Source organism: Tupaia chinensis, unplaced genomic scaffold (genome assembly GCF_000334495.1).
Source record: "Tupaia chinensis unplaced genomic scaffold, TupChi_1.0 Scaffold000387_1, whole genome shotgun sequence".
Taxonomy (NCBI): domain Eukaryota; kingdom Metazoa; phylum Chordata; class Mammalia; order Scandentia; family Tupaiidae; genus Tupaia; species Tupaia belangeri.
This window is the reverse complement of record NW_006159889.1, coordinates 3,001,060-3,025,657: the sequence shown is the minus strand read 5'-3', so window position 1 is coordinate 3,025,657 and position 24,598 is coordinate 3,001,060. Positions and strand designations below refer to the sequence as shown.

Here is a 24,598-nt window from a genome sequence, read left to right as displayed (position 1 = left end):
TATATATATACACATATATTAAATATATGTAATTTAATATATTTACATATATTAAATATATCTACATAAATATATAAATAAATAAACATTTACATATATTAAATATATATTTACATATATTAAACATATATATGTATATATACACACACACACATACACACTCACATGTTGATACAGACTAACTTATCCTGTACATAATGGGTTCCAATTGAGTTTGAAGGACAGAATAAAAATCAACAAAACTTCTAAGGGGAAGAAGGGTATTCTGGACAAAAAAAGTAAAGGCAGCGGGAATTAAACATTTAGTGAAAGGCTTTTACTTTGTAGCTGGAGCTAGTGTTCCCTTTCTCTTTTTGAGTCAGCTCATCACTACTGACCGTGTCAGCCAGGCAGACTCTGGTGAGCCTCCTGGAGGGAAGGCTGAATTGTGGCAAACTCGGGCCTTGCCGGATGTACATACAAACGTACACTTGCAGTGGCTGTGGGTCCTTGGGCTGAGAACAGGAGGCTTCTTTGGAGCACAACCCTCCCACAGGGCGCTCTTGGGATGCCTGTCCTGGAATTACCCAGGGCAGTAACAAAGCCTTCTTTTCTTCTTTAAACCAAGCCAGCAGGATGAGATGTCTGCTAGCCTTTGTGTTTAGAGCCAACCAACAAACGTACAGTGACCAGCACAATGGCATTGTTGGGCTACAGTGAAAACTAGGTCGGAGCCCAGGCCCGCCTCTGTAGAGAGCCCATCCAGAGAGCAGAGGTCCCACAAGCTGCTGATTTGGCTGTTTGACATGGATACTGGTTTCTGACTTACTGGTGGCACAGGAAGTCAGATAAGATTCTGGGACCCATTGCTGCTTCTGACACCTCAGTTTGGAATCTCTTGAGTTGCTTTGGACTCCTTTTTCTCAGTTCTCATATCCATCACTCATTTGCTAAATCTTCTAGATTCTACCTATGCATGTTCTGACTCTAGTCCACTTTTTCATGCCTGTAACAGCACTCTCAGTTAGATGATTGGCATTTGATAACCTCTCATCTGGACTGTTGCAAGGTCTTCAACCTATTTTAGTTTTTCCTCTATCGTGCTACGAGAATAATCTTTCTAAAATGCAGTTTCATTCATGTATCAGTTTTCTGGAGCTGCATAACAAAACACTACAATATGGGTGACTTATAACAACAGAAGTAACATCCCACCTGGATGGTTCCAGAAGCAGTCCCAACTGTTCTCCCATCCTTAATTCCTGGCCTTTCCATTGAGTGTTTTTGTTTGTTTGTTTGTTTGTTTCTTTTAAGAGAGATTTTTGCTATAGGGCACATACACTTGCTAGAGACACAAAGAGAGACCGAGAGATAGAAAACAAGAAATCACTTCCCAGGGGGGATGGCCATGCCACAATCCCTTCTCCTCTATTCTCTTCTCAGAATTTTGGGCACATAAGCACACGTGCCCAGCATGAGTTTTAAGTCGCTACCATCAACCACATGAGAATCCAGTACGTAACTATTACGTCATCTGCTGGTCCCTCCACTGAGTTTTTATACTACTGTTAGAATGATATAATATTTCAGTGGGACCAGCAGTTAGCGTAATGGCTATGTCGCTGGACTCCCACGTAGTCGACCGCGGTTCGTGTCCCAGACCCAGTGGCTAAAAACTCACTCCAGGCGCGTGTGCGTGCGTGCCCAAGATCCTGAGAGGAGAATGGAGGAGAAGGGATTGCGGTGTGACCATCCCCCCAGGGGGTGATTTCTCACTTTCTGTCTCTCTTTCTCTCTCTGTCTGGTGAGCACATGTGCCCTATAGCAAAAACCTCTCCAAAAAAAAGAAAAATTATAAAAAAAAAGAATGATATAATATTTAAGTATAGTAAATACGATCATGTTATTCTCCTGTATGAATAAAATTGTTAGTTGATAATATATCATCTTAGACTGTGGTCTAGACAGTGAGCTAGCGCCACTTACCTTTGTGTTTTCACATAGTAGTCTTTCATATTTTAAGTAGAGGAGTGGATGGACCTTCCTCAGCCTAACCCTGCTAATTAGGTGGCAGCAGATGATCTCTGCTAGTTGAATGGCAGCAGTTACCACCTTTGGTAAGTGTCCTAGCTCCAGGTCAGTTGGGTATATTTGTCAAAAAAACATATCAAAACAAAAAAAAAACATGCCAGGTCTGTGTGCATGTGTGCCCAAAATCCTTAGAGGAGAATGGAGAAGGGACAGTGGCATGGCCATTCTCCCTGGAGGGTGATTTCTCACTTTACCTCTCTGTCTCTCTGTCTCTATCTTGTGAGCACATGAGCCCTATGGTAAGAATCTTTAAAAACAAAACAAAACAAAACAAAAAAACCTACCATTTGTCTTATTGTTTTGACTAGATATGTTTGAATGAGGCTGTTATAGCTGACTAGAGTCAGCAAGAATTGGGATGAGATCTGGGTGTAGTGAGTAGTATTACTTCAGGGAGAGGTAAATACTACCTACTGCTTCTCCAGAATATCCTATGTGGTTATATTTATGTGTCTAAATGTGTCTGAGTTGGTCCACACCAGACTCTATAGGGAATATGTGGGAAATGTGTGTTCTTCAGCCTAGACAACTATCTTAGCCCATTCAGGCTGCTTTAACAACATTACTATAGACTAGATGGCTTTCAAACAACAGATATGTATTTCTCATAGTTCTGAAGGTGGAAAGTCAAAGACACTGGAGGTCTGTGTCTAGTGAGGGCCTACCTCTTGATTCACAGTTGGCCTTCTTTTCACTGTGTCCTCACGTGGCAGAATAGACCAACTCTGGGGACATACTATCACTTTCTCTTTATTTTGGTAAAATAAATATAATTTAAAATGTATCATCTTGGCAGTATCAGCAATATTAAATACATTCATAATGTGTAGCCATCACCACCATGCATTTTTTAAATTATTATTTTTATATTTAAGTTTATTTATTTATTTAAATTTGACCAGAGAGGGACAGAGAAAGAGAGAGAGAGAGAGAGCAAGAAGACAAGCCACCAGGACTGGGACTTGAACCACAGTTAGCCATGTGGGAGTCCAGCACCTTTAACCACCATGCCACTAGCTGGCCCCACCACCATGCATTTTCATAACTCTGTTTTGTAAAACTAAACCTCTATACCCACTCCCTGGCAGCCACCCTTTCCGTAGCCCCTGTTAACCACCATCCTGTTTCCTGTCTCTGAGATTTTGACTCCTCTAAGTACCACATATAAGTGGACTCATATAATGTTTGACATTTTGTGACTAGTGTATTTCACTTACCATAATGTCTTCAAGGTTCTTCGTATTGTAGCATATTGCAGAATTTGCTTCCTTTTTAAAGGCTGAATAATATTCCATTGTATGTATATACCACATTTTGCTTATCTATTCATCCATTGATGAACGTGGGTTGCTACCATGTTTCAGCTATTATGAATAATGCCACTTTGAACATGGATGTACAAATATCTCTTGAGATGCTGCTTTCAGTTTTTTTCCCCCTAAGTTTATTTATTCATTCATCCCTTTCATGAGTGAGAGAGACAGGGAAAAAGAGTGGAAGACAAAGAAACAAACACATTCTACAGGGCCCCAAAGCCCAGGATCCACACAAATCTTCCCATGTGGGTCACCTTCACAGAGCATCACATTTTACATTTTACCAATGTTCAGCTTCCTGCTCTCTCTCTTTTTTTTTTTTTTTGCTATATGGCATGTGCGCTCACCAGAGAGACAGAAAGTGAGAAATCACCTCCAGGTGAAATGCCCACACCGCAATAATTTCTCCTCCATTCTCCTCTCAGAATTTTGGGCACGTACACGTGTGCACCTGGCATGAATTTCAAGTCATCAGATCCAGGACTTGAACTGCAGTTGACCATGTGGGAGTCCAGCGCCTTAAACACTATCCCTATTAGGTGGGCCCACTGCTTTTTTGAAAAAATAAGTATCTGTGATGTTTGTATTTGTTTATTTATTATTTTTTAATTGCCAGAGAGTGTGTGCACTCACCAGAGAGGGACAAAGAGACCGAGAAAGAGAGAAAGAAAGCACTCACTCAACAGGGTATGGTCATGCTGCAATCCTTTCTCTTCCATTTCTCCCTCCTGTTGAGAATTTGGACACATGCACACATATACACATGCACTCGGTGTGTTTGCCATGTGGGATCTGGATCCCTTAACCACTAGGCTATGGGATCAGTTCAGGCCTTCTGCTTTCAATTCTGTATATCCAGAAGTGTAATTTCTAGGTCTTTTTAATTTTTTTTTTTTGGAGAGGTTTTCGCTATAGTGCACATGCGCTCACCAGACAGACAGAGAGAGACATAGAGACAGAAAGTGAGAAATCACCCCCCCAGGGGGGATGATCACGCCACAATCCCTTCTCCTCCATTATCCTCTCGGGATCTTGGGCACGCACGCACACGTGTCCGGCGTGAGTTTTAAGCCACCAGGTCCGGGACGCGAACCGCGGTTGACTATGTGGGAGTCCAACGACATAGCCATTACACTAACTGCTGGTTCCCAGTCTTTTTAATTTTTTGAAGCATCACCATGGTGTTTTCCAAAGAGGCTGTGTAGACTGTTTTAAGAGCAACAATCTCATTCATGACAGTTCCACTCTCCTGACTGAGGCTCCTCTCAGAGGCCTCACCCCATAATACCATCACATTGGACATTTGGTTTCAACATATGAATTTTGAGGGGACATAAACATTTATTCCATAGTAACAACTCCTGACTGTCCTTTAGGTTACAAGTCAGATGTTATTTCCTCCTGGAAACCTTCCAAACTCCCCTGGCATAGTTAATCTGTAGTTTCATTCTACTAGTGTTTACCAAATATTAGTATTATTTGCTTACCCATTTATCTCTTGCTGAACTTCTTTAAGATATAAACGAGATGATGTTCACATTTCCTCTGTACTAGGCATTGTTCTAAACACTACGGGATATAGTCCTGAGGTAAATGGACAGCTTCTCATTCTCATATGGAAGTGCAGTCAGGGGAGGGCTGTTCCATAAATGTTTATAGAAGTAACCTGAATTGATATTACTGAGTGGGGAACTGAATTTTACTTACTTGTCCCATTAGTGATTTTTTTTTTAAGGATGTCACATATCCTTTACATGTTAGCAATAAAGGTTTATTTACGTAATATTGTTCAGTTACCCATATGCATTTGATTAATAGGCTTCTTCTAGGAAAAGTTCTGTATCTTTAATAAAATCAAGTGTCACACATCAACGAAATGCAATGAAAGTCTGTTATAATATTTTATTAGATCATGAGGAAGAGAGATGGGTTTTGGTAGATAAACCTGGCTTCGGTATAGAGAACACTAACTGAGGGACCAGCAGTTAGCGTAATGACTATGTTGCGGGACTCCCACATGGTCGACCACGGTTTGAGTCCCGGACCTGGTGGCTTAAAACTCAAGCCGGGCGCGTGTGCGTGCATGCCCAAGATCCCGAGAGGAGAACGGAGGAGAAGGGATTGAGGTGTGGTCATCCCCCCTGGGGGGTGATTTCTCGCTTTCTGTCTCTCTGTCTCTCTCTGACTGTCTGGCGAGCGCACACGCACTATAGCAAAAACCTCTCAAAATAAAAAGAACAGTAACTGAGATGTAGTGAAGTAGCTGTAACATGTTTGACTGATACTCTAGTTTTCTGAACTTGGAAGTTTAAAATAATGACAATAGAAATGTTAATACTTTTCCATTAAGTTATTTAAGTGTATTGTTAATGCCTTAAGTTGCTTTATAGGGCTACGGGAGGGAGAGGTCTGGAAGAAAACGAAAGCAAAGCAGCTGTTTTCCCCATGTAGGAAAGCTGACTGTGCTGGTGCAGCTGCTCCTGCCTCCGCTTCCCACAGAGGGATTTGTTGGGAGCCCACACCAGCTGAGTCTGCACGGGGAGTTGCTTTTGGGGAAGTAAAGCGTTCCAACTAATGGGCACACCGTGTGTAACAACTTAGAAATCTTCGTTGTTGACAGACCTCAAACTTCCTTTCCTCCTCCATGGACAGGTCTTGAGACGTTGAGAAACTGTGGTTTCTGAGGGCTTCAGAGGCTTATCAGCCCCACCAAATGCATTCATTTTCAAAGGCAGGCAAGAGAAATGGATTATAAACATTCACTCCAAGGGCCAGATGGTGGCACAGTGGTAAAACGTGAAGCCCTGTGAGGCTGATCCAAGTGGGAAAATTGCTAATTTGCATCTGGAGACCTCCCTGCGTACTCTAGGCATATGGTGGCACGATCCAGGCTGGCTGAGGCCAGGGTTAGATCGTGGTATCAAGATCCTAAGAGGCCAGCCAGGTGGCGTGGTGGTTAAGGCAGCTAGATCCCACATGGCCAACTGCATGGTTTGCATCTCAGACCTGGACGCTTGAGAATCACTCCGGGTGCATGTGCATGTGTGCCCGATATCCCTAAAGGAGAATGGAAGAGAAAGGACTGCAGCGTGGCTGTCTTCCTGGGGGTAATTTCTCACTTTCCCCCTCTCTTCTGGCGAGTGCACGTGTCTTATAGCAAAAACTAAAAGAAGAAAAAACTCCAATCGCAGTGCTGTATCTTTGTCACTCTCTCTCTCACTCATGAGATAAACTTTAAAAACAAAAATTCCAGTTGTTTTCCTCTGAAGTCCTAGTTTGTCCTTTTCCATTTGGTTTAGAAAAGCCAGAACCTACTGGTCAGCGTGATTCCTCATTTTGTCTCACCTTTTCCCTGTGCTCTCCACCCTCTGGCGTGAGTCTGTGTTTTTCTCAGGCCTTGAGAGCCATTGATGAACAGAGTAAACATGAGTTTCTCTGAATCAGACCCAAGAGTCCCGGCCTCCCATAGCCTGCAGAGGGTGTACCTACAGTCTTTTCATCATCGTCTCTTCTGCCTGGCACTCGATTGGGAAACCTGAGTAGCTCCAGAAGACACTTCCGTGTCACACTTTCACCATGCCAAAGAAGTGAACCACTGTCCCTTCAGACCTTTTGACTCAGGCCTAAAGAAATTTGCCTGCATGATTAGATGTCAGCTTGATTGCCCCTGTGTAGCTTGGAGTTTGCTGGCTTAGTTTTATGGGCACCTAAAAAGTGAACCTCGGGCAGATTTAACTAGAGTGAAGAGAAGGCACTGTGCTAATGCTTTCATTATGCTGTATTTTGAGATTTCCAAAGATGGATTATCAAGCAGGATGAAGCAGATCGACAGGTTTCCCTTTCCAGCAGTTAGAAGGTGTATTTTTAGCCATTCTCTCTGCCTTGCCAAACCTGATCCGCCTCATCCAGAGCTCTGGAGTGCTGCATGGTGCTGCCCCCAACTGGTTCTTTTTGGTGCTTTTATTACCACATCAGAAAAACCGCAGATCATGTGGCCGTTCATTTTTTTTTTTTTCTGTGCACTTTCATATGTATTTTATTAGATTCTCATAATGACATCATGAGATCAGGACTTATCATACCTACTTTTTTTTTTTTTTGGAGAGGTTTTTCGCTATAGGGCGCATGCGCTCGCCAGACAGACAGAGAGACAGAAAGCGAGAAATCACCCCCCAGGGGGGATGGCCACGCTGCGATCCCTTCTCCTTCGTTCTCCTCTCAGGATCTTGGGCACACATGCATATGTGCCCGGCATGAGTTTTAAGTCACCGGGTCCGGGACGCAAACCGCCATCGACTATATAGGAGTCCAGCAACATAGCCATTACGCTAACTACTGGTCCCTATCATACCTACTTTATAGATGAGAAAACCAAAGCATAGTTAGCCTTATTAGTTGATTTGTTGGAAGTTAAATGGCTATGAGGGGGGCAGAATTGAATTAGAATTCAGATCTCTTGCCTTTTATTCCATTAGGTTCTTTAGTCCTTTGTAAATTCAATATCACATTTATCAAAAGGGCTTAGAGGGGGGCCAGCAGGTGACATGTGGTTAAGGCATTGGATTCCCCCATAACTGACTGCAGTTCAAGTCCTGGACCTGGTGGCTTGAAAATTAGACCGGGCATGTGTGTGTGCATGTCCAAGGAGAATGGAGGAGAAGGGACTGTGGCATGGCCTTCCCCCAAAGGGGTGATTTCTTACTTTCCTTCTCATGGTCTCTCCGTCTCTCTCTGGTAAGCTCTCACTCTCTATGACACAAACCTTAAAAGGGGGAGAGGGACTTAGAGGAACTTGAAGAAGGTGAGGGTGGGCCAGCCAGTGGTGTGGTGGGTAAGGTGGCTGGATCCCACATATCCATCTGTGCAGCTTGAGTCCCAGACCTGGAAGGTTAAAGCTATGAGTAAATTTGATTTTAAGCTCTTGATCTGGATGACACTGTCTAATTCAGATGTTGTGGTCTCCGACTTTCCAGTGCAATGATAAAGAGCATAGATTCCGGAGCCAGCCTGGAGAGCCTGCTTGAGTTTGCCACTTAATAATCGGGTGACTTTGAGCAAGTTGTTTAAGCTCTAAATGTCTTCTGTAAAATGAAAATAATAGTACACTTACCTTCTAGGGTTCTTTTGCAGATTAAACAAGGTACGATATGTAGTTCTTAGACTAGTGCCCAGCACAGGTGAACACTATATAAACATTAGTTGAAAGAGCACATCTTCACTTAGTACTTCCGTGGCCTTATTCCTACTCATTCCTCAGTTCACTTTGTCTTACTCTGATCGAACCACTTCACAGACCTAGTTGTAAGTTCAGTGGACACTTCCGGAGCTCATCTTACCTGGTCTATAGTAGTCTTTATGTCATTTTCTTTCTTTCTTTCTTTTTTAAAAAAGAGATTTTTGCTATAGGGTATGTGCGCTTGCCAGAGACAGAAAACGAGAAATCCCCTCCCAGGGGGAGCCGGCCACACTGCAATCCCTTCTCCTGCATTCTCTTGTGATTTGGGCATGCACACACACGCACGTGGCGTGAGTTTTAAGTTGCCAGGTCCAGGACTCAAGCCACTATCAACTACGTGTGAGTCCAGCAACGGAACCTTTATGCCATCTGCTTGTCCCTGTCATTTCCTTTTTGAAATGTTCTTCTTCAGCTTCTAGGATGATATTCTCACTTGGTTGGTCTTTTTCTACCCATAACTTTACATTTTGCTTTTCCTTGGAATTCTGTTAATTTCCCCTCTTACATGTTAGCCCCTGGGTAATGTCATCTGTTCCTTGGCATCAGTCACTCTTTCAGAACAATTTTGTTACCTCCTAAATGTGAGTTTCTTGACCAGACTTTGTTCCTAAACTTTAAAATGATTCTTTATAGGACATCTCTACCTTAGTTGTTCCAAAAGTACCTTAAATTCATGTCCCAACTGAACTCACTGTATGCGTTTATATATAGTTTGGGTTTTTTGAGAGATTTTTACCATAGGGCACGTACACGTGCCAGAGAAAAAGAGAGACAGAGAGACAGACACTACCAGGGGGTATGGTCACTCCACATTCCCTTCTTTTCCAGTCGCCTCTTAGGATTTTGAGCACACATGTATGCACACATAGCCAGCATGAGTTTGAAGCTTCTGGGTCCAGTACTTGAACTGCAGTCAACCACGTGGAAGCCCAGTGATGTAACTGTTACTCCATCTGCTGGTCCCATGAACTCACTATATATATATTTTTTTTCTTTTTTGAGAGGATTTTTCACTATAGGCCGTGTGCGCTCACCAGACAAAGAGTCAGAGAGACAGAAAGCGAGAAATCACCCCCCAGGGGGGATGGCCACGCCGCAATCCCTTTTTCTCCATTCTCCTCTCGGGATCTTGGGCACGCACGCACATGCACCTGGCGTGAGTTTTAAGCCACCAGGTCCGGGACTCAAACAGCAGTCAACTACGTAGGAGTCCAGCGACATAGCCATTACGCTAACTTCTGGTCCCTAACTCACCATATTTTAACACTACCTCTTTTAAAAACCTACTCCTCGGGACCAGCAGTTGGCATAATGGCTGTATCACTGGACTCCCATGTAGCCGACTGCAGTTCGAGTCCTGGACCTGGTGGCTTAAACTCATGCTGGGTGCGTGTGCATGCGTGCCCAAGATCCTGAGAGGAGAATGGAGGAGAAGGGATTGCAGTGTGGCCATCTTCCCTTGGGGGTGATTTCTTGCTTTCTGTCTCTCAGTCTTTCTGGCGAGCATACATGCCCTATAGCAAAAACCTCTCCCCCCCAAAAATAAATAAAATAAAATAAAAACCTGCTCCTCTCTGGGGCTGGCAGGTGGTGTGGTGGTTAAGGACGCTGGACTCTCACTTGGCCGACCACGATTCAAATCCTGTACCTGGTGGCTTACTTTCTCACTTTCCCTCTCTCTCTCTCTCTTTCTCTCTCTCTCTCTCTTGCTCTGTCCCTCTATGGTCAAATTGAAATAAATAAATAAAGTTAAATAAAATAATTCTTTAAAAAAAAAAAAAAAAACTCTACTCCTCTCTTGGGGCCGGCCCATTGTCTGGTGGTTACATTGACTAGATCCCACTTGACCAACCATGTAGGTAGAGTCTCAGAAACAGTGGCTTAAAAAGCACGCTGTATGTGTGTGTGTCCAAAATCCTGAAAAAGGGGATTGCAGCGTGACCATGCTTTCTTGCTTTCCCCTGTCTCTCTCCCTCTCTCTGTTTCTCTCCAGCAAGCACGCATACCCACTGGCAGATAAAAAATAGAAAGAAACCTACTTATCTAACTATAGATATTTAATAATGAAATCTAGGGGCCAATAACCTGGGGTCATCTTAGGGCTTTTCTTCACCCTCAACCTCTGATTCAAATTTGACTCTGCCATCTAAATACATTTTGAATCTTGCCTTATCCAACTTCTCTACTACTGCATTGACTGAGATGCCTTTCTTTCACCAGGATTATTGCAATAATCTCTCAACCTGTCACCCCTTCTCTGTATTTTTCATTCTGATCGATCTATTATATCACTGCTAAAATCATCTTTTTAAAACGAAGCTAATATAGCCATTTCTCCCCTGCTTAAAATACTTCTTTTGTCTTTTCCAGTCACAATAAAGCCCGTATATATTAGCCTCACTTCCTGATTTTCCCACACACGCACTCTGGCATATTGAGTAAATTAGTTTCCGGAATGCGCACGCATGTAACCTGCAACTGTGCATGTGCTGCTCCCTCTGGGTGGACTGTCCTGTTTTCCTGCTACCCCAGGCCATCCTTTCCGACTCCTTATTCCCCCCGTGCAGGTTCCTCTGACATGCCCCGTTAGTAACTTTATCCTCAGCACAGTACGGTGCTGTCACCCTCGTACATAACTGTATTTTAGTATGTTCCACACGCTGTCGCTTGTCTCTATTCAGTAATAGATTGTGATCTCCTCAGAGGAAGGTTTCTTTGGGTGCAGTACCTACTATAGTGCTTGGATGCAGAAAAAGCCCTTGGTCACTTTTTAAAAAGAAGCATATAGTTTCTGTTTTCTAAGTGTTTACTGTCTAGTGGCTTCACCCCTGGTCTAGACATTTCTGATAAATGGTAGCTGGCTTTTCCTTCTGTTTTGCAGTATATCAACTCCGGGAACCTGGAACAGTTGCTAGACAGTAACCTGCATCTGCCCTGGACTGTGAGGGTGAAACTGGCATATGACATAGCAGTGGGCGTCAGCTACCTTCACCTCAAAGGCATTTTCCATCGGGACCTCACATCTAAGGTATAAAAGCTGTACTTGCACAACTCTTTGAGAGACACTATCCTCTTTTACCAAGAAATTTGTGTTAAGAAACCAATCATTAAGGAGCTTAGAAATATGGAGGTCTCTTAAAGATTTAGCATTTGATCACAGGGAACATAATGTACATCTTTTTTATTTTTTTTAAAGCTTTTGCCATAGGGTGTGTGTGCTCGTTGGGGAGAGATAGTGAGAGGGAAAGTGAGAAATCACCCCCCCAGGGGGTGTGGCCATGCCACAATCCCTTCTCCAGTCTCCTTTGGAGATTTCAGGCATGCATGCACATGTGCCCAGAGTGCTTTTCAAGCTACCACGTCTGGGATTCAAACTATGGTTGGTCATGTGGGAGTCCAGCGTCTTAACCACCATGCCACCTATTGGCCCCCATAATGTGCATCTTAAGAGACTTCAGTCTTTTGAATGTGCAATAAGGGAACAGATGATATGCAGAAGATTAAGAGATTCTTGACCTATAGGAGTCACAGCAGTCAAGGCAGTGTTGGGGCCTATCATTTTCTATCCCAATGGCCTCCAAGACAGCTGTTAGGAAAGAAAAGGAATTCAGTGATTTCTTTTTCTTCTTCTTCTTCTTTTTTTTTATCACTTGGGTGCAGGTTTTGAGGGCCATAATGTACTGACCCATTTTCTGACGTGTGATTGAGTTTCTGCCACTCTGCCAGTTCCTCTTTGGCATCAGCTGGTCTCTGTAGTATTCTCTTGCTGCCCAAATTGCTGTGTGATCAGGTTAGAAAAGAGTTGCTTTCAGAGGAAGTTGGCCATGCTACAAAGCACACACCTCTGTGCCAAATGGCTCAGGACACTACCGTGACAAGGCTTATATAAATAGTACCGTTTGATCATTGTTGGAGGGACTATAAAGTCATGTAACATGTAATATGACTTCTCCCCAAGAGCTGAATTGCAGTCTTCTAGGGAGGCATACAGTAGTTTCGTACCTGCCCTGTCATTTCATTCCCTGCCCTCAACACAATCACAATACACACGCACGCACACACACACACACACTCTTACACACGCGCATACAATATATTCCTACACTCCTTCTGCCATAGATGAGGGAGAAGTCTGCAAAGGCAACAGAAGTGACTACTGTCAGGCCTAGAGCAGTAGGTCCCTGGCTACCTCCCATTGGAATAGTTCTGGTATTCCAAACAGCAGTTCTATCCCTGGAAGACCCTGGCTATTGGTTTATAAACTACTATACAGAAAATATTTTGGGGGAGGTGATTATAGGGCCCCTATGTGACAGAATCATTTGTAGTCAGCTGCTCGATACCTGAAGGAGCACAAGTCTGGCAAGTAGGCACCGGGAACTAGCTGAAGCCCATGTGTGAGGTACTTTTATCTACAGTAGTACCTACAAGAACTGGACAGTTGGGCAAATGGGACCTGGAAGATGATATCTTATCTCTTCATCAGACATTTATCCTCCTCAGTATGTTTTAGAAAATCAAGACTAAGAAAGCTGCACCTGTTCCAGGTAAAAGGGTAAGGTTGTTTCAACTTAGACATGCTATAAGTTGATACAACTCTCAAACATCCAGCCCAAATCAGATCTTTGGTTCTTACCCAGAAAGCACCATTTCTTCTAAGCAGAGGGAGTTTGTGACATCTACCAGCTAGACATACATTTTCCCCCACACCCACAGGAGTGTCTCCTATGCCTGGCTGCATGGATGAGGAGTACTAGAAAGGGAGAATTTCTGAACTACAGGTGCTTACATCATATTGGTTATAATTGAGTGTTCAGCTATATGGACTACAGGTTTTCAGAGCAAGGAAGATACTCTAGGTTAGGGCAGATAGGCTTCCTGGAAAAAAGCTCTCCAACTCCCTAAGAGTTCATCATATTCTAGGCCCCGAAAGTACTTTGTCTCATTGTGCTAATGTACAAGTGTAGTTTTGTCTGTGCTTATGTGTTATGGTAAAGTGACTAAGCTTTTTGGACTATGGGATAGGTTAAGATTGCTATCCTTTGGTTTTTCTTAGAGGGAGTAGGTATTCCCAGTGTCATTCAGCTTCAACTGAGAAAACAGAAACTTAGGAGAAAGAATGCCCTGTGCCGTTCTTGAGGATACTTTCAAGAGGTGAAAACACATGACTTTTGCAAACAGGCTGAGAAGTACTCAGTAGAGAACTTCAAGTTGAAGGCAAACAGGGTCTTATAAACCAGACTATCCGATTTCAGATGCTGTTTGTGTTCATTGCCCTTTTGTCATCTCTGTGAGCTTTTTCTGGTAATTTTGTCTGAATGTTGCAGCCTCACTGTGACTGTGTTGTAGGTATTAAAGAGAGGGTTGATTGTCCACAGTAGGCCAGAACAGCCTCACCTATGTGTTGGTGGCAGTGACCGTAAGGATGAGAAATCCTAAGGGAGAAGTAAGGGGCAAAGAGTAGAATAAGAGGACTTTGAATCTTTTCATTTGCAATCTTGAGCCCGAGTTTGATTTCTTTAAGGACAGTTTCAGGTTTACCTATATTTTAATAGTATACAGTTTACATGATTTGATTTATTCCATTGTGCCTATATCTCCCACTAGTATATGACTTTACAACGGCTCTTCTTATTTATCTTTTTATTCATAGCACCTAGCGCAGACCCTGTCAGAGCAGGGGATCCCTGGCCGTGTTTCAGGGAATGGACTTGATAGTGCAGAGGCTAAAATATCTGCATAAGAGCTGAGATTTTGGGTTCCATACCCAGCTTTGTCCCATCTCTCTGAATGACTTCATTGTGCCCTTGGGACTTCAGTGTTCCCTGTCCATAAAGTAGATTCTGTCCTTGACCTCTCAGGAGTAATCAGTCCTTGCTTTCTCAGACCAAAGCTAACAGGAAGGATTTAAAGTAGTGAGAACATGTTCCAACTGGGTAAACCAGGACAGAGAAAAGTAGATGTCTTTTTCCAAGTGATCCTAAGTCTGCGTTAGATGCAAAAGGATCCCTAGCTTCCCATCAGCATGCCTCCTGAAAGTAGGGAGCCTGCCTTTGGAGGGCTCACATATCAGTGGTTACTGCATTATTACAGTATAGAAAGTCCATCAGATATAGCTGTTCAGTCTAATTGTTTTTGTTTTATTTTTAAGAAATAATTATTTAATGTATTATTATTGTTATTGTTATTATTTTTAAGTGTTTGCTATGGAGCACATGTGCTCACCAGAGAGAAAAAGACAGAGAGAAAGTGAGAAAGCAAGCCACCAGGTCCGGGATTCGAATAGTGGTTGGCCATATGGGAGTCCAGCGCCTTAACCACTATGCTACCTGCTGGCTCCGGTCTAATTGTTTTTAAGTTTATTTATTTATTTCTTCTAAGAGACAGAAAGAGAGGGAGGGAGAGAGAGAGATACCACACAGGGTCTTTACACCGTGATCCTCCACCAGTCTCAGCCAGCCTGGATTATAGGCACATGTACCCAGTGTGTTCAAGGAGGTCCTCAGGACCTTGCCCGTGTGCAGTAGCAATGCTAAGAATTTGTTTAGAAGGAAGTAGGATATAGCATGGCTTTTTTTAAAATTTTACTATTATTTTAGAGAGAGAGATTTTGCCATAGGATGTGTGTGTTCGCCAGAGACAGAAAGTAAGAAATCACCCCTGAGTCTAGGACCTAGTGGCTTACAACTCATGCCAGGTGTGTGTGTGCATGTGTACCCAAAATCCTGAGAGGAGAATGAAGGAGAAGGGACTATGGTGTGGCCATACCCCCTGGGGAGTGCTTTCTTACTTCTTGTCTCTCTGCCTCTCTGGGAAGCACACACACCCTATACCAAAAAAAAAAAAAAAGTCTCTTAAAAATACATATATTTTTAGGGGCCGGCAGGTGGCATGGTGGTTAAAGGTGCTGGACTCCCACATGGTCGACTGCAGTTCAAGTCCCAGACCTGGCGGCTTTCTTTCTCTCTCTCTCTTTCTCTTTCTCTTCCTCTCTGGTCAAACTAAAACAAATAGATAATGTTAAATAAAATAATTCTCTAAAAAATATATATAATATATATTTTTTAAAAGGATTTTTTAAAAAGAAATAATAATTGGTCTAACTCTATAACATTTGCATTTTTCATCCAATCTGGACATGGCCCCAGTACAGACTATGTGACTACAGAGTAGAAAATATGAAGCTCAGACAACTATGGGGATCAATAGAGCAAGACCAATTTTCAGCTGTAGTGGCATTTAGGGTGCCCTGGAGTTATTTTTTACAATGAGAGCTGTAAACAGCTTCTGGAATCAATTGTACTGTTATTAGAGGACACAGTACTGGGGACATAGAAGTGACTGAATCTGCACCCTCCATGGGCTCTTAGTCTCATTAAGGAGACCAATACGTGAATAGATCATTACACAAGAGCTACGGGAAAGCTGTGGGATCACATGGTAGGATTGAGGGCAAGGAATGGGACACATCACAGCAAAACAGATAATCTTCTAAGAGACTTAGACGGTCGCAGTCCCCAAGGCATTTAGGAGGGCAGTTCAGTCTCTGATCTCCCGGGACTGTGAAAAAACCTCTTAACCTTTCTTGAGCTACAGAATCAGTCTTTTCCTGCCTGATCCTAACTGGGTTTATGAGGGAGTGTGTTGGGTGACTGCATGCTGAAAGCCTTGTTGCAGAAATGTCGTTAGCTTAGAGCTAACACTCTGCTCAGGTGGTTTTATTCAGTGTCAACACTAACTGTGCAGCTGTTCTAGAACACCTCAGAAACTTCTCTCAGGTTATCTACGTTGCCCTAGTTCGAAGAATCTATACAGGTTTTCAGGAAATGCATCCACGGCCCCTCTTTTGAGTCCCCTTCTTAGCTCAGTGACACTATGGAGAGTTAAATGTATGATTAGTGTGTATATCTGACAAATACTTTCTTTTTAGTTTTTGCTATAGGGCACGTGCGAGAGAGCGAGAATGAGAAATCCTACCCCGAGGAAATAGCCGCAGTGCAGTCTCTTCTCCTCCAGTCTCCTAGGGATTTTGGGCACACGCATACATGCATCCAACTTGATTTTCAAGCTGCCAGGTCCAGGACTTGAGCCATACAGTCAGCCATGTGGAATCCAGAGCCTTAACCTCTATTAAAGAGGCCCAGTTGCTTCAGTCATCAGACCAAAGTTTCATTTAGCAAACTTTTGCCGAGCTCTTTCTGTATGCTTGTGCTAGTTAGGGACACAGATTAATAGGATAATTCCCTGTGCTTGAAGAGGCAAACGTGGAGTCACTCTGCTATGGCGTGATGTATTATAACAGGGGTGAAGACAGAGGAACTAGAGCCAGCCAGTGCCTGGCTGCTTTTCGAACCTGAAAAGGTCACATCTTGCCTCAGGGAAGTCTGACTACGTCTCTCTTAGAGCTTATTCTATGAAAGGCTACTTTATTCATGTCTTCACCCTGTATGTCATGGGCTTTGTAACCCACACATCCTGAAAATTGGTCTTGCTCTCTTCAGAACCCCATGACCCTCTAAGCTTTATATTTGCTACTATATAGCCACATAGTCTATTCTGGGGTCATGTCCAAATTGGATGAAGAATATAGGCATTCCACTAGATGCCTTGGGTTTAACCAATATCGGAGGTAGGGGCTAGGGTCTCAAATAAACATACAACCAATACTGCCTTTTGCATGGGCCCTGGCCTCTGCCACTTTCATTAGACTGTATTGCTCCTGCTGTGACCTTGTTATCTCCGATACAGAAAGCTTTTCAACCTGCCTCTCTGGAGACGCCAAAATCATTCATTGGGAATCCTTGAGAGTTAGGAGACCAAAGTCTTTACCACTTACAGTTATAAGCCTCAGTTGTCTCATCTTAAATATAAAAATCTCAGATCTGCCTCCCTGACTTTTTTCTTTTTTTCCTATAGAGCATGTGCACCTGTCAGAGAGAGAGGGAGAAAATAAGAAATCACATCCTGGGGGTATGGCCATGCCATAATCTCTTCTCCAATCTCCTTTGGGGATTTTGGGCATGCATGCACATGCGCCTGGAGTGATTTTCAAGCAACCTAGTCCAGGATTTGAACCTCGAAGGTGGCCATGTGGGATTGAGCACCTTAACCTCCACACCACCCACTGGCTCCCTGACAATGTTTTAATGAACTGATGGATTTATGCTTGTAAAAATGATGAGGGGCAGGGCTGGCAGATAGAATGGTGGTTAAAGGCGCTGGACTCTCTCATGGCTGACTGCAGTTTGAATCCTGGACCTGGTAGCTCTCTCGCTCTCTCTCTCTCTCCCCCTCTGTGGTCAAATTAAAATAAATAAATAAATAAATAAATAAATAAAGTTAAATAAAATAATTCTTTTAAAAAAATGATGAGGGGTTTGGCAAGTGGTGTGGTAGTTAAGGGTGCCAGACTCTGACATGGACGACCAAGGTTAGAGTCCTGGACCTAGCGGCTTGCTTTCTCACTTTTCCTTTTTCTCTCTCTGGTCAAATTAAGTAATAGTAATAATAATAAATAAATAAAGTTAAAAAAATTATTCTTTGAATACACATAAAAAGAAATAGGCAATTTTTCTGAGATTAGGAGTTATTCTCTCAGCCACCTTCCTCTTCAATCATCCTGCTTTTCTAAAGCTTATGGTGTAGTTGGGAAGGGACAGCAGAAACATAGACCTTCAATCATAATATGGCAAATGTTAAGAGAAGAAAAAGTAGAATGCCTAAGATGCTTTAAGAAAGGATATTTACTCCAACTTGAGGGTGCAGAGTTTCTTGCAAGAGATGATGCCTGAAGCAAATCTTGAAAATTGAATTCTACTTAATAAGTATATTTGGGGGTAGAAGAGAGAGAAGAGTATTTCAGATCAGACAAAAGGAATGCAATAAACAAAAGCATAGAGGCATAAACAGTGTGGTGTGAAGACTGTGAGGTTGGATGATAGGGGATAAGATTGAAAAGGGCGGCATCTGGGGACCGGGCTGTGGCATAGTGGTTATGCAGCTGGACCCATATGGGAACGGGCCTAGGTTCATGTCCTGAGACTTCTCTAGAACACGAGGCACACTTATGCCTGTGATCCAGGCCAGCTAAGACAGAGTGGATCACAGTGTGAAGACCCTATTGGGAGTACTTCTCTCTCTCTGAAGAAATAAACAAACTTTTTAAAAAAGAATTTGGGGTCAACAGATAGCATAGCAGTCCAGTAGTTGCTGGACTCCCACATGGTCAATTGCAGTTGGAGTCCTGGACCCAGCGGCTTAGAACCTACACTAGGCACATGTGCACGCATGCCCAAGATCCCGAAAGGAGAATGGAAAAGAAGGGATTATAGCATGGCCATCCCCTCTGTGGGGATGACTTCTCACTTTCTATTTCACTGTCTCTGTTTTTCTCTCTGGTGAGCACATACACCCTAAGGCAAAAACCTCTAAAAAAATAAAAGAAGAATCTACGGGTTGGTAGTTGGTGTGGTTGAGGCACTGGACTCCCACGTGATTAACTGTGGTTCAAGTCCTGGACCCAGTGGCCTGAAAATCACAACAAATAAATAAAAGTTTTAAAAAAATGAACAATTTTTAAAAAGAAGATTCTAATTATACTATCTAACTTTCTTTTTTTTCTTTTTTTTAAGAATTATTTTATTGGGTACCAGCAGGAGGCATGGTGGTTAAGGCGCTGGACACTCTCACATGGCTGACCATGGTTCGAGTCCTGGACATGGTGGCTTGCTTTTTCACTTCCCCTCTTTCTCTCTCTCTCTGTGTCTCTCTCTGTCAAATTTAAAACTAAATGAATGAATAAATAACATTTAATAAATAATTATTTTAAAAAGAATTATTTTATTTAGGCACCTGCAGATGGCGTAATGGCTATGTCGCTGGACTCCCATGTAGTTGACCGCAGTTCCAGTCCTGGACCCAATGGCGTAAACTCACGCCGGGTGCATGTACGTGCATGCCCAAGATCCCAAGAGGAGAATAGAAGAAAAGAGATTGTGGCGTGGTCATCCCCCTGGGGGATGATTTCTTGCTTTCTGTCTCTCTGCCTCTCTGTCTTTCTGGCAAGTGCCAACGCCCTATAGCAAAAACCTCTCAAAAATTTTTTAATTTTATTTATTATTATTATTTTCCAGTTTGATCAGAGAGAGATAGAGAAAGAAAGAGAGGGAAAGTGAGAAAGCAAGCTACCAGGTCTGGGACTTGAACTGTGGTTGACCATGTGGGAGCCCAGCACCCTTAGCCACCACACCACCTGCTGGCCCCATTATTTTTTTCTTATAGATAGGAAATAAGAGAACTTTGTCAGCTTTTTAAAAAGAACAACTTTGGGGGCCAGCAGGTGGTATGGTGATTAAGGTACTGGAATTCCCACATGGCCGACAATGGTTCAAGTCCTGGACCTGGTGGCTTGCTTTCTCACTCTTCTTCCCTCCCTCCCTCCCTCCCTCTCTCTCTCTCACTCTCTCTCTCTCTGTCGTTCTCTGGCAAAACTCATGTGAAAAATAATAATAAATAAATAAATGAATAAAAATAAATCTTAAAAAAAAATCCCTTCTTTTCCATTCTCCTTTCGGGATCTTGGGCATGCGTGCACATATGCCTAGTGTAGGTTTCAAGCTGCTGGGTCCAGGACCCCAACTGCGATTGACCATGTGGGAGTCCAGCAACTACTGGACTGCTATGCCATTTGTTGACCCCCAACTTTGAGGTCAGCAGGTAGCGTGGTGGTTGAGGTCATTGGACTCCCACATGGCTGACTGTGGTTCAAATCCTAGACCTGGTGGCTTGCTTTCTTGCTATAGGGTGTGTGCGCTCGCCAGAAAGACAGAGAGAGAGAGAGACAGAAAGCGAGAAATCACTTCCCAGGGGAGATGCCCACACCACAGTCCCTTCTCCTCCATTCTCCTCTTGGGATCTTGGGCATGCGTGCATATGCACCTGGCGTGAGTTTAAGCCACTGGGTCTGGGACTTGAATTGCGGTCGACTACATGGGAATCCAGCGACATAGCCATTATGCTAACTGCTGGTCCTGAATTCACCCTTTTTTAAGACAGAGTTTTGCTATAGGACACATGCACTCTCCAGAGGGACAGTGAGAGACAGGGAGGCAGTAAGTGAGAAATCACTCCCCCACTCCAGTGGGATGGCCACATCACAATCTCTTCTCCTCCACTCTCCTCTCAGGATTTTGGGCACACATGCACCTGGCATGAGTTTCAATCCGCTGGTCCAGGACTCGAATCAGGGTGGGAGTCCAGTAATGTAACCAGCAATATAACTATTTTGCCATCTGCTGGTCCCAAAATTCACCCTCTTTTTTTTTTTTTTTTGAGAGATTTTCACTGTAGGGCGCGTGCGCTCGCCAGACAGACAGAGAGAGACATAGAGACAGAAAGCGAGAAATCACCCCCCAGGGGGGATGGTCACGCCGCAATCCCTTCTCCTCCATTCTCCTCTCGGGATCTTGGGCACGCACGCACACGCGCCCGGCGTGAGTTTTAAGCCACCGGGTCCGGGACACGAACCGCGGTCGACTACGTGGGAGTCCAGCGACATAGCCATTACGCTAACTGCTGGTTCCCCAAAATTCACCCTCTTAAATTCAGTGTTTTTTAGTATATATTTGATCATCTCTACTATCTAATTGCAGAGCTTTATCATCACCCCAAAAGAAAAACCCCATATCCTGTTCCCTTTTCCCCCCAGCCCTTGACAACCACTAAATCTGTTTTCAGTTTCTATAGAATCGTACAATGAAAGGAATTATAGTTTATGTCATTATTGAGTTTTAAATAGGGAAGAGCACATATTTGCCTTTGACAAAGATCATGCTAGCACGAGTAAGGAGGATGGACTGTGGAGGCCAAGCCTGGAGACAGAAACCAATTAGAAGAGTATTGCCACTTGCAGAGAGGAGTGGTGAAAACTCAATTTAGGGCAAAAGTGGTGTGGATGAAGATAAAGGACCAATATGAAAACTGTTCAGAAGCTAAAATTGTTCAGAGTAAGAATTAAAAAGTCTAAGATGAATCCCAGGTTTCCAAGCTAAGCAAACTGGGTAGGAAGTGGCAGTCCCAGCTGACATAAAGTTTTAAGCTTGGGGGGGAAAAGATGAGCTCGGGTTTGCACATATAAGAGGTCAATAGCAGTGACCCAGGAGGAGATGCCCACCTTGAAGAAAAAGGTCAGGGCTAGGATATACACTTGCGTGTCACCAGTACAGAGGTGGTATGTGAATAGCCTCCACAGTAGAACACAAGAACCTTCCTTTCTGAAGGCCCAAGATGGAACCCTGAGAACATCAGCCATATAGGATGGGACGAAAGAGCTGCACTGGAGTCTGCAGACTAGGCATAGGTAGAGGAGGAAATCCAGAACTATAGTGTCATAAAAGCCAGGGGGAAGGAATGAAAAAGAAACAGCACTAGTCCCCAACTAGCCTCTGCTAGCTGGTCTGTTAGCTCCATGACTGTGACTTCCTTGTTCTCTGAACACACAGTACCAACATGAGTTCTGAATCATACCTAAAAACACTGCACAAAGAAACCAGCAGCATCAAGGACAGAAAGATCAAGTAACACAAGGACTGATTTTGTCTGTTGAGCTTAGAGCCACGGAGTACCTTGGGATCCTCAAAGGTAATATCAGGTCACTGGAAAAGTTATGATGTGTTTTTCTATGCAAGAATGCATTATGACTTTTATGAAGATCCAATACTTCCAGCAGAAAAGCCTGTGAGGACAGGGCCAGTAGGTGGCATGGAAGTTAAGGTGGCTAGATCCCACATGACTGACTCTCTGGTCTGAGTCCTGGACCCGGTGGCTTGAAAATCCTGCCAGGTGCGTGTGCATGCATGCCCAAAATCGTAAGAGGAGAAGGGATTACAGCGGGGCTATTCACCCTGGAAGGTGGTTTCTCATTTTCCCTCCTCTCTCTCTGTCTCTCTGGCAATTGGATGTAACCTATAGAAAACATAAAAAAAAAAAAAAAAAAAACAAAAAGCTGTGAGGACTGAATGGAAGATAAGGAAGTAAAACACTAAGTACTGCCCGGAAAACCTCATCTAGCCCAGATCCTCTTAAGACAGAGGTCCCCAGCTCCCGTGGCCTGTTGGGGACTGGACCACAGACCAGCACAGTCCGTGGTCTGCTGGGACACCCCTCATTCAGGCAGCAGGGGTAGGACATGGGTGAGCAAGTGAGGCTTCATCAGCCACTCCTCATCACCTGCATTGTCACCTGCGGTGACATCAGCTGTGGTACTGGATTCTCATGGGAGCGTGAACTCTATTATGTGATTGTTTCATTGTATATTGCAGTGTGGTAGTGGTGGAAATGGAGTATATGGTAGGTGTGGTACTCTTGGGTCATCCTGGGACCAACCCATCTCCAGTCTGTTTCCATGGAGGGACCAACTTCCATGGAGGGACCAACTTCCATGAAGCTGGTCCCTGATGCTGGGAATGTTGGGGACTGGCTCAAGAGTTTGTTGGAAAACCTGACAGGGGTCAACCTGGTTAGGAATCTCCCTATTTTCCTTATTGCCTCAAATACAGACACCTCAAGTTTGGCTTTTTTGTCATTTCCCATCTTCCTTTTTGATTTCAGTGGCCCGCTATTGGAGGAACCTTAGTGGTCAGGGCCAGCAGGTGGTGTAGTAGTTACGGTGCTGGACCTCCTCTTAGCTGACCATGGTTTGAATCCTGGACCTGGCAGCTTGAAACTTATGCTGGTCTTGTGTGCATGAGTGCCCAAAATCCCAAGAGGAGAATGGAGGATTGGAGAAGAGTTTGCAGCATGGCCATCTCCCAGGGGGTGGGGGGGGAGTGATTTCTCTCCAGCAAGCGCATGCACCCTATAGCAAAAATCTCTCCCTAAATAAATAAATAAATAAATGAGAGAGAGAGAGAGAGATCACAGTCCAGGCAGCCTTGCCCCACCTTGTGGAGCCCTGGTCATCCCTGCCACAGCCATTTCTCAGCTACTCACAGAGAAGCTACTGTGTGGTCTCTCTCCTGGGTGGGAGGTTTGCAGTGGGTGAACAATAGGCCTCCTTGAGTGTGAAGATGGAGTGGAAACTGGCTTTGATGAGTGCACTGTGGCCACATTCTGTTCCTTGCCTATTGATTGCAAGAGGACTTTAACCGGAGTTGTACCTGAAGACTGTAAAGCAAACAGTAAATAAGATTTTGCATCAAGCCTTGGAGACAGGAGCCTGAGTTGTTGGTGATGTAGAAAGGAAAGGGAAGAGAAATAGGTGACAGATTTGAGCTGCCACTGGCTCAGGTTGGTCCCCTATATCCGGGGCTTTGGATGTCTAGAGCCCATCTTCTCACATACAGTTATTAAGTTGCCTGGGTCAGCAAGACTGACAGGAGGGCCAAAGCCAGGACTAGTGCAGAGAGTCTTGCTTAGAAGCCAGGTATGCTGTGTGTACAGGTATGCTGTGTGTACAGGTATGCTGTGTGTACAGTTATGCTGTGTGTACTGGTATGCTGTGTGTACAGGTATGCTGTGTATACTGGTATGCTGTGTGTACTGGTATGCTGTGTGTACTGGTATGCTGTGCATACTGGTATGCTGTGCATACAGGTATGCTGTGTGTACAGGTATGCTGTGTGTACAGTTATGCTGTGTGTACTGGTATGCTGTGTGTACTGGTATGCTGTGTGTACTGATATGCTGTGTGTACTGGTATGCTGTGTGTACTGGTATGCTGTGTGTACAGTTATGCTGTGTATACTGGTATGCTGTGTGTACTGGTATGCTGTGTGTACAGGTATGCTGTGCGTACTGGTATGCTGTGGGTACTGGTATGCTGTGGGTACAGGTATGCTGTGTGTACTGGTATGCTGTGTGCACAGTTATGCTGTGTATACTGGTATGCTGTGTGTACTGGTATGCTGTGTGTACAGGTATGCTGTGTGCACAGGTATGCTGTGTGTACTGGTATGCTGTGTGTACAGGTATGCTGTGT

The 24,598-nt window shown here is 43.8% G+C and overlaps 1 protein-coding gene across 4 annotated transcripts in view; it reads left to right on the top strand.

The window, feature by feature from the left end:
• TESK2 (testis associated actin remodelling kinase 2) overlaps positions 1-24,598 on the top strand; it is a 168,216-nt gene that overhangs the window by 134,937 nt on the left and 8,681 nt on the right. For 3 of the 4 annotated variants that reach the window (XM_006153809.3, XM_006153808.3, XM_027773922.1), the window contains one exon: positions 11,504-11,650. The exons of the other annotated variant lie outside the window; for it this stretch is intronic. In XM_006153809.3, the coding sequence (XP_006153871.1) occupies positions 11,504-11,650 (147 nt within the window). The remainder of the gene's footprint in view (positions 1-11,503; positions 11,651-24,598) is intronic. 4 annotated transcript variants of the gene reach the window in all.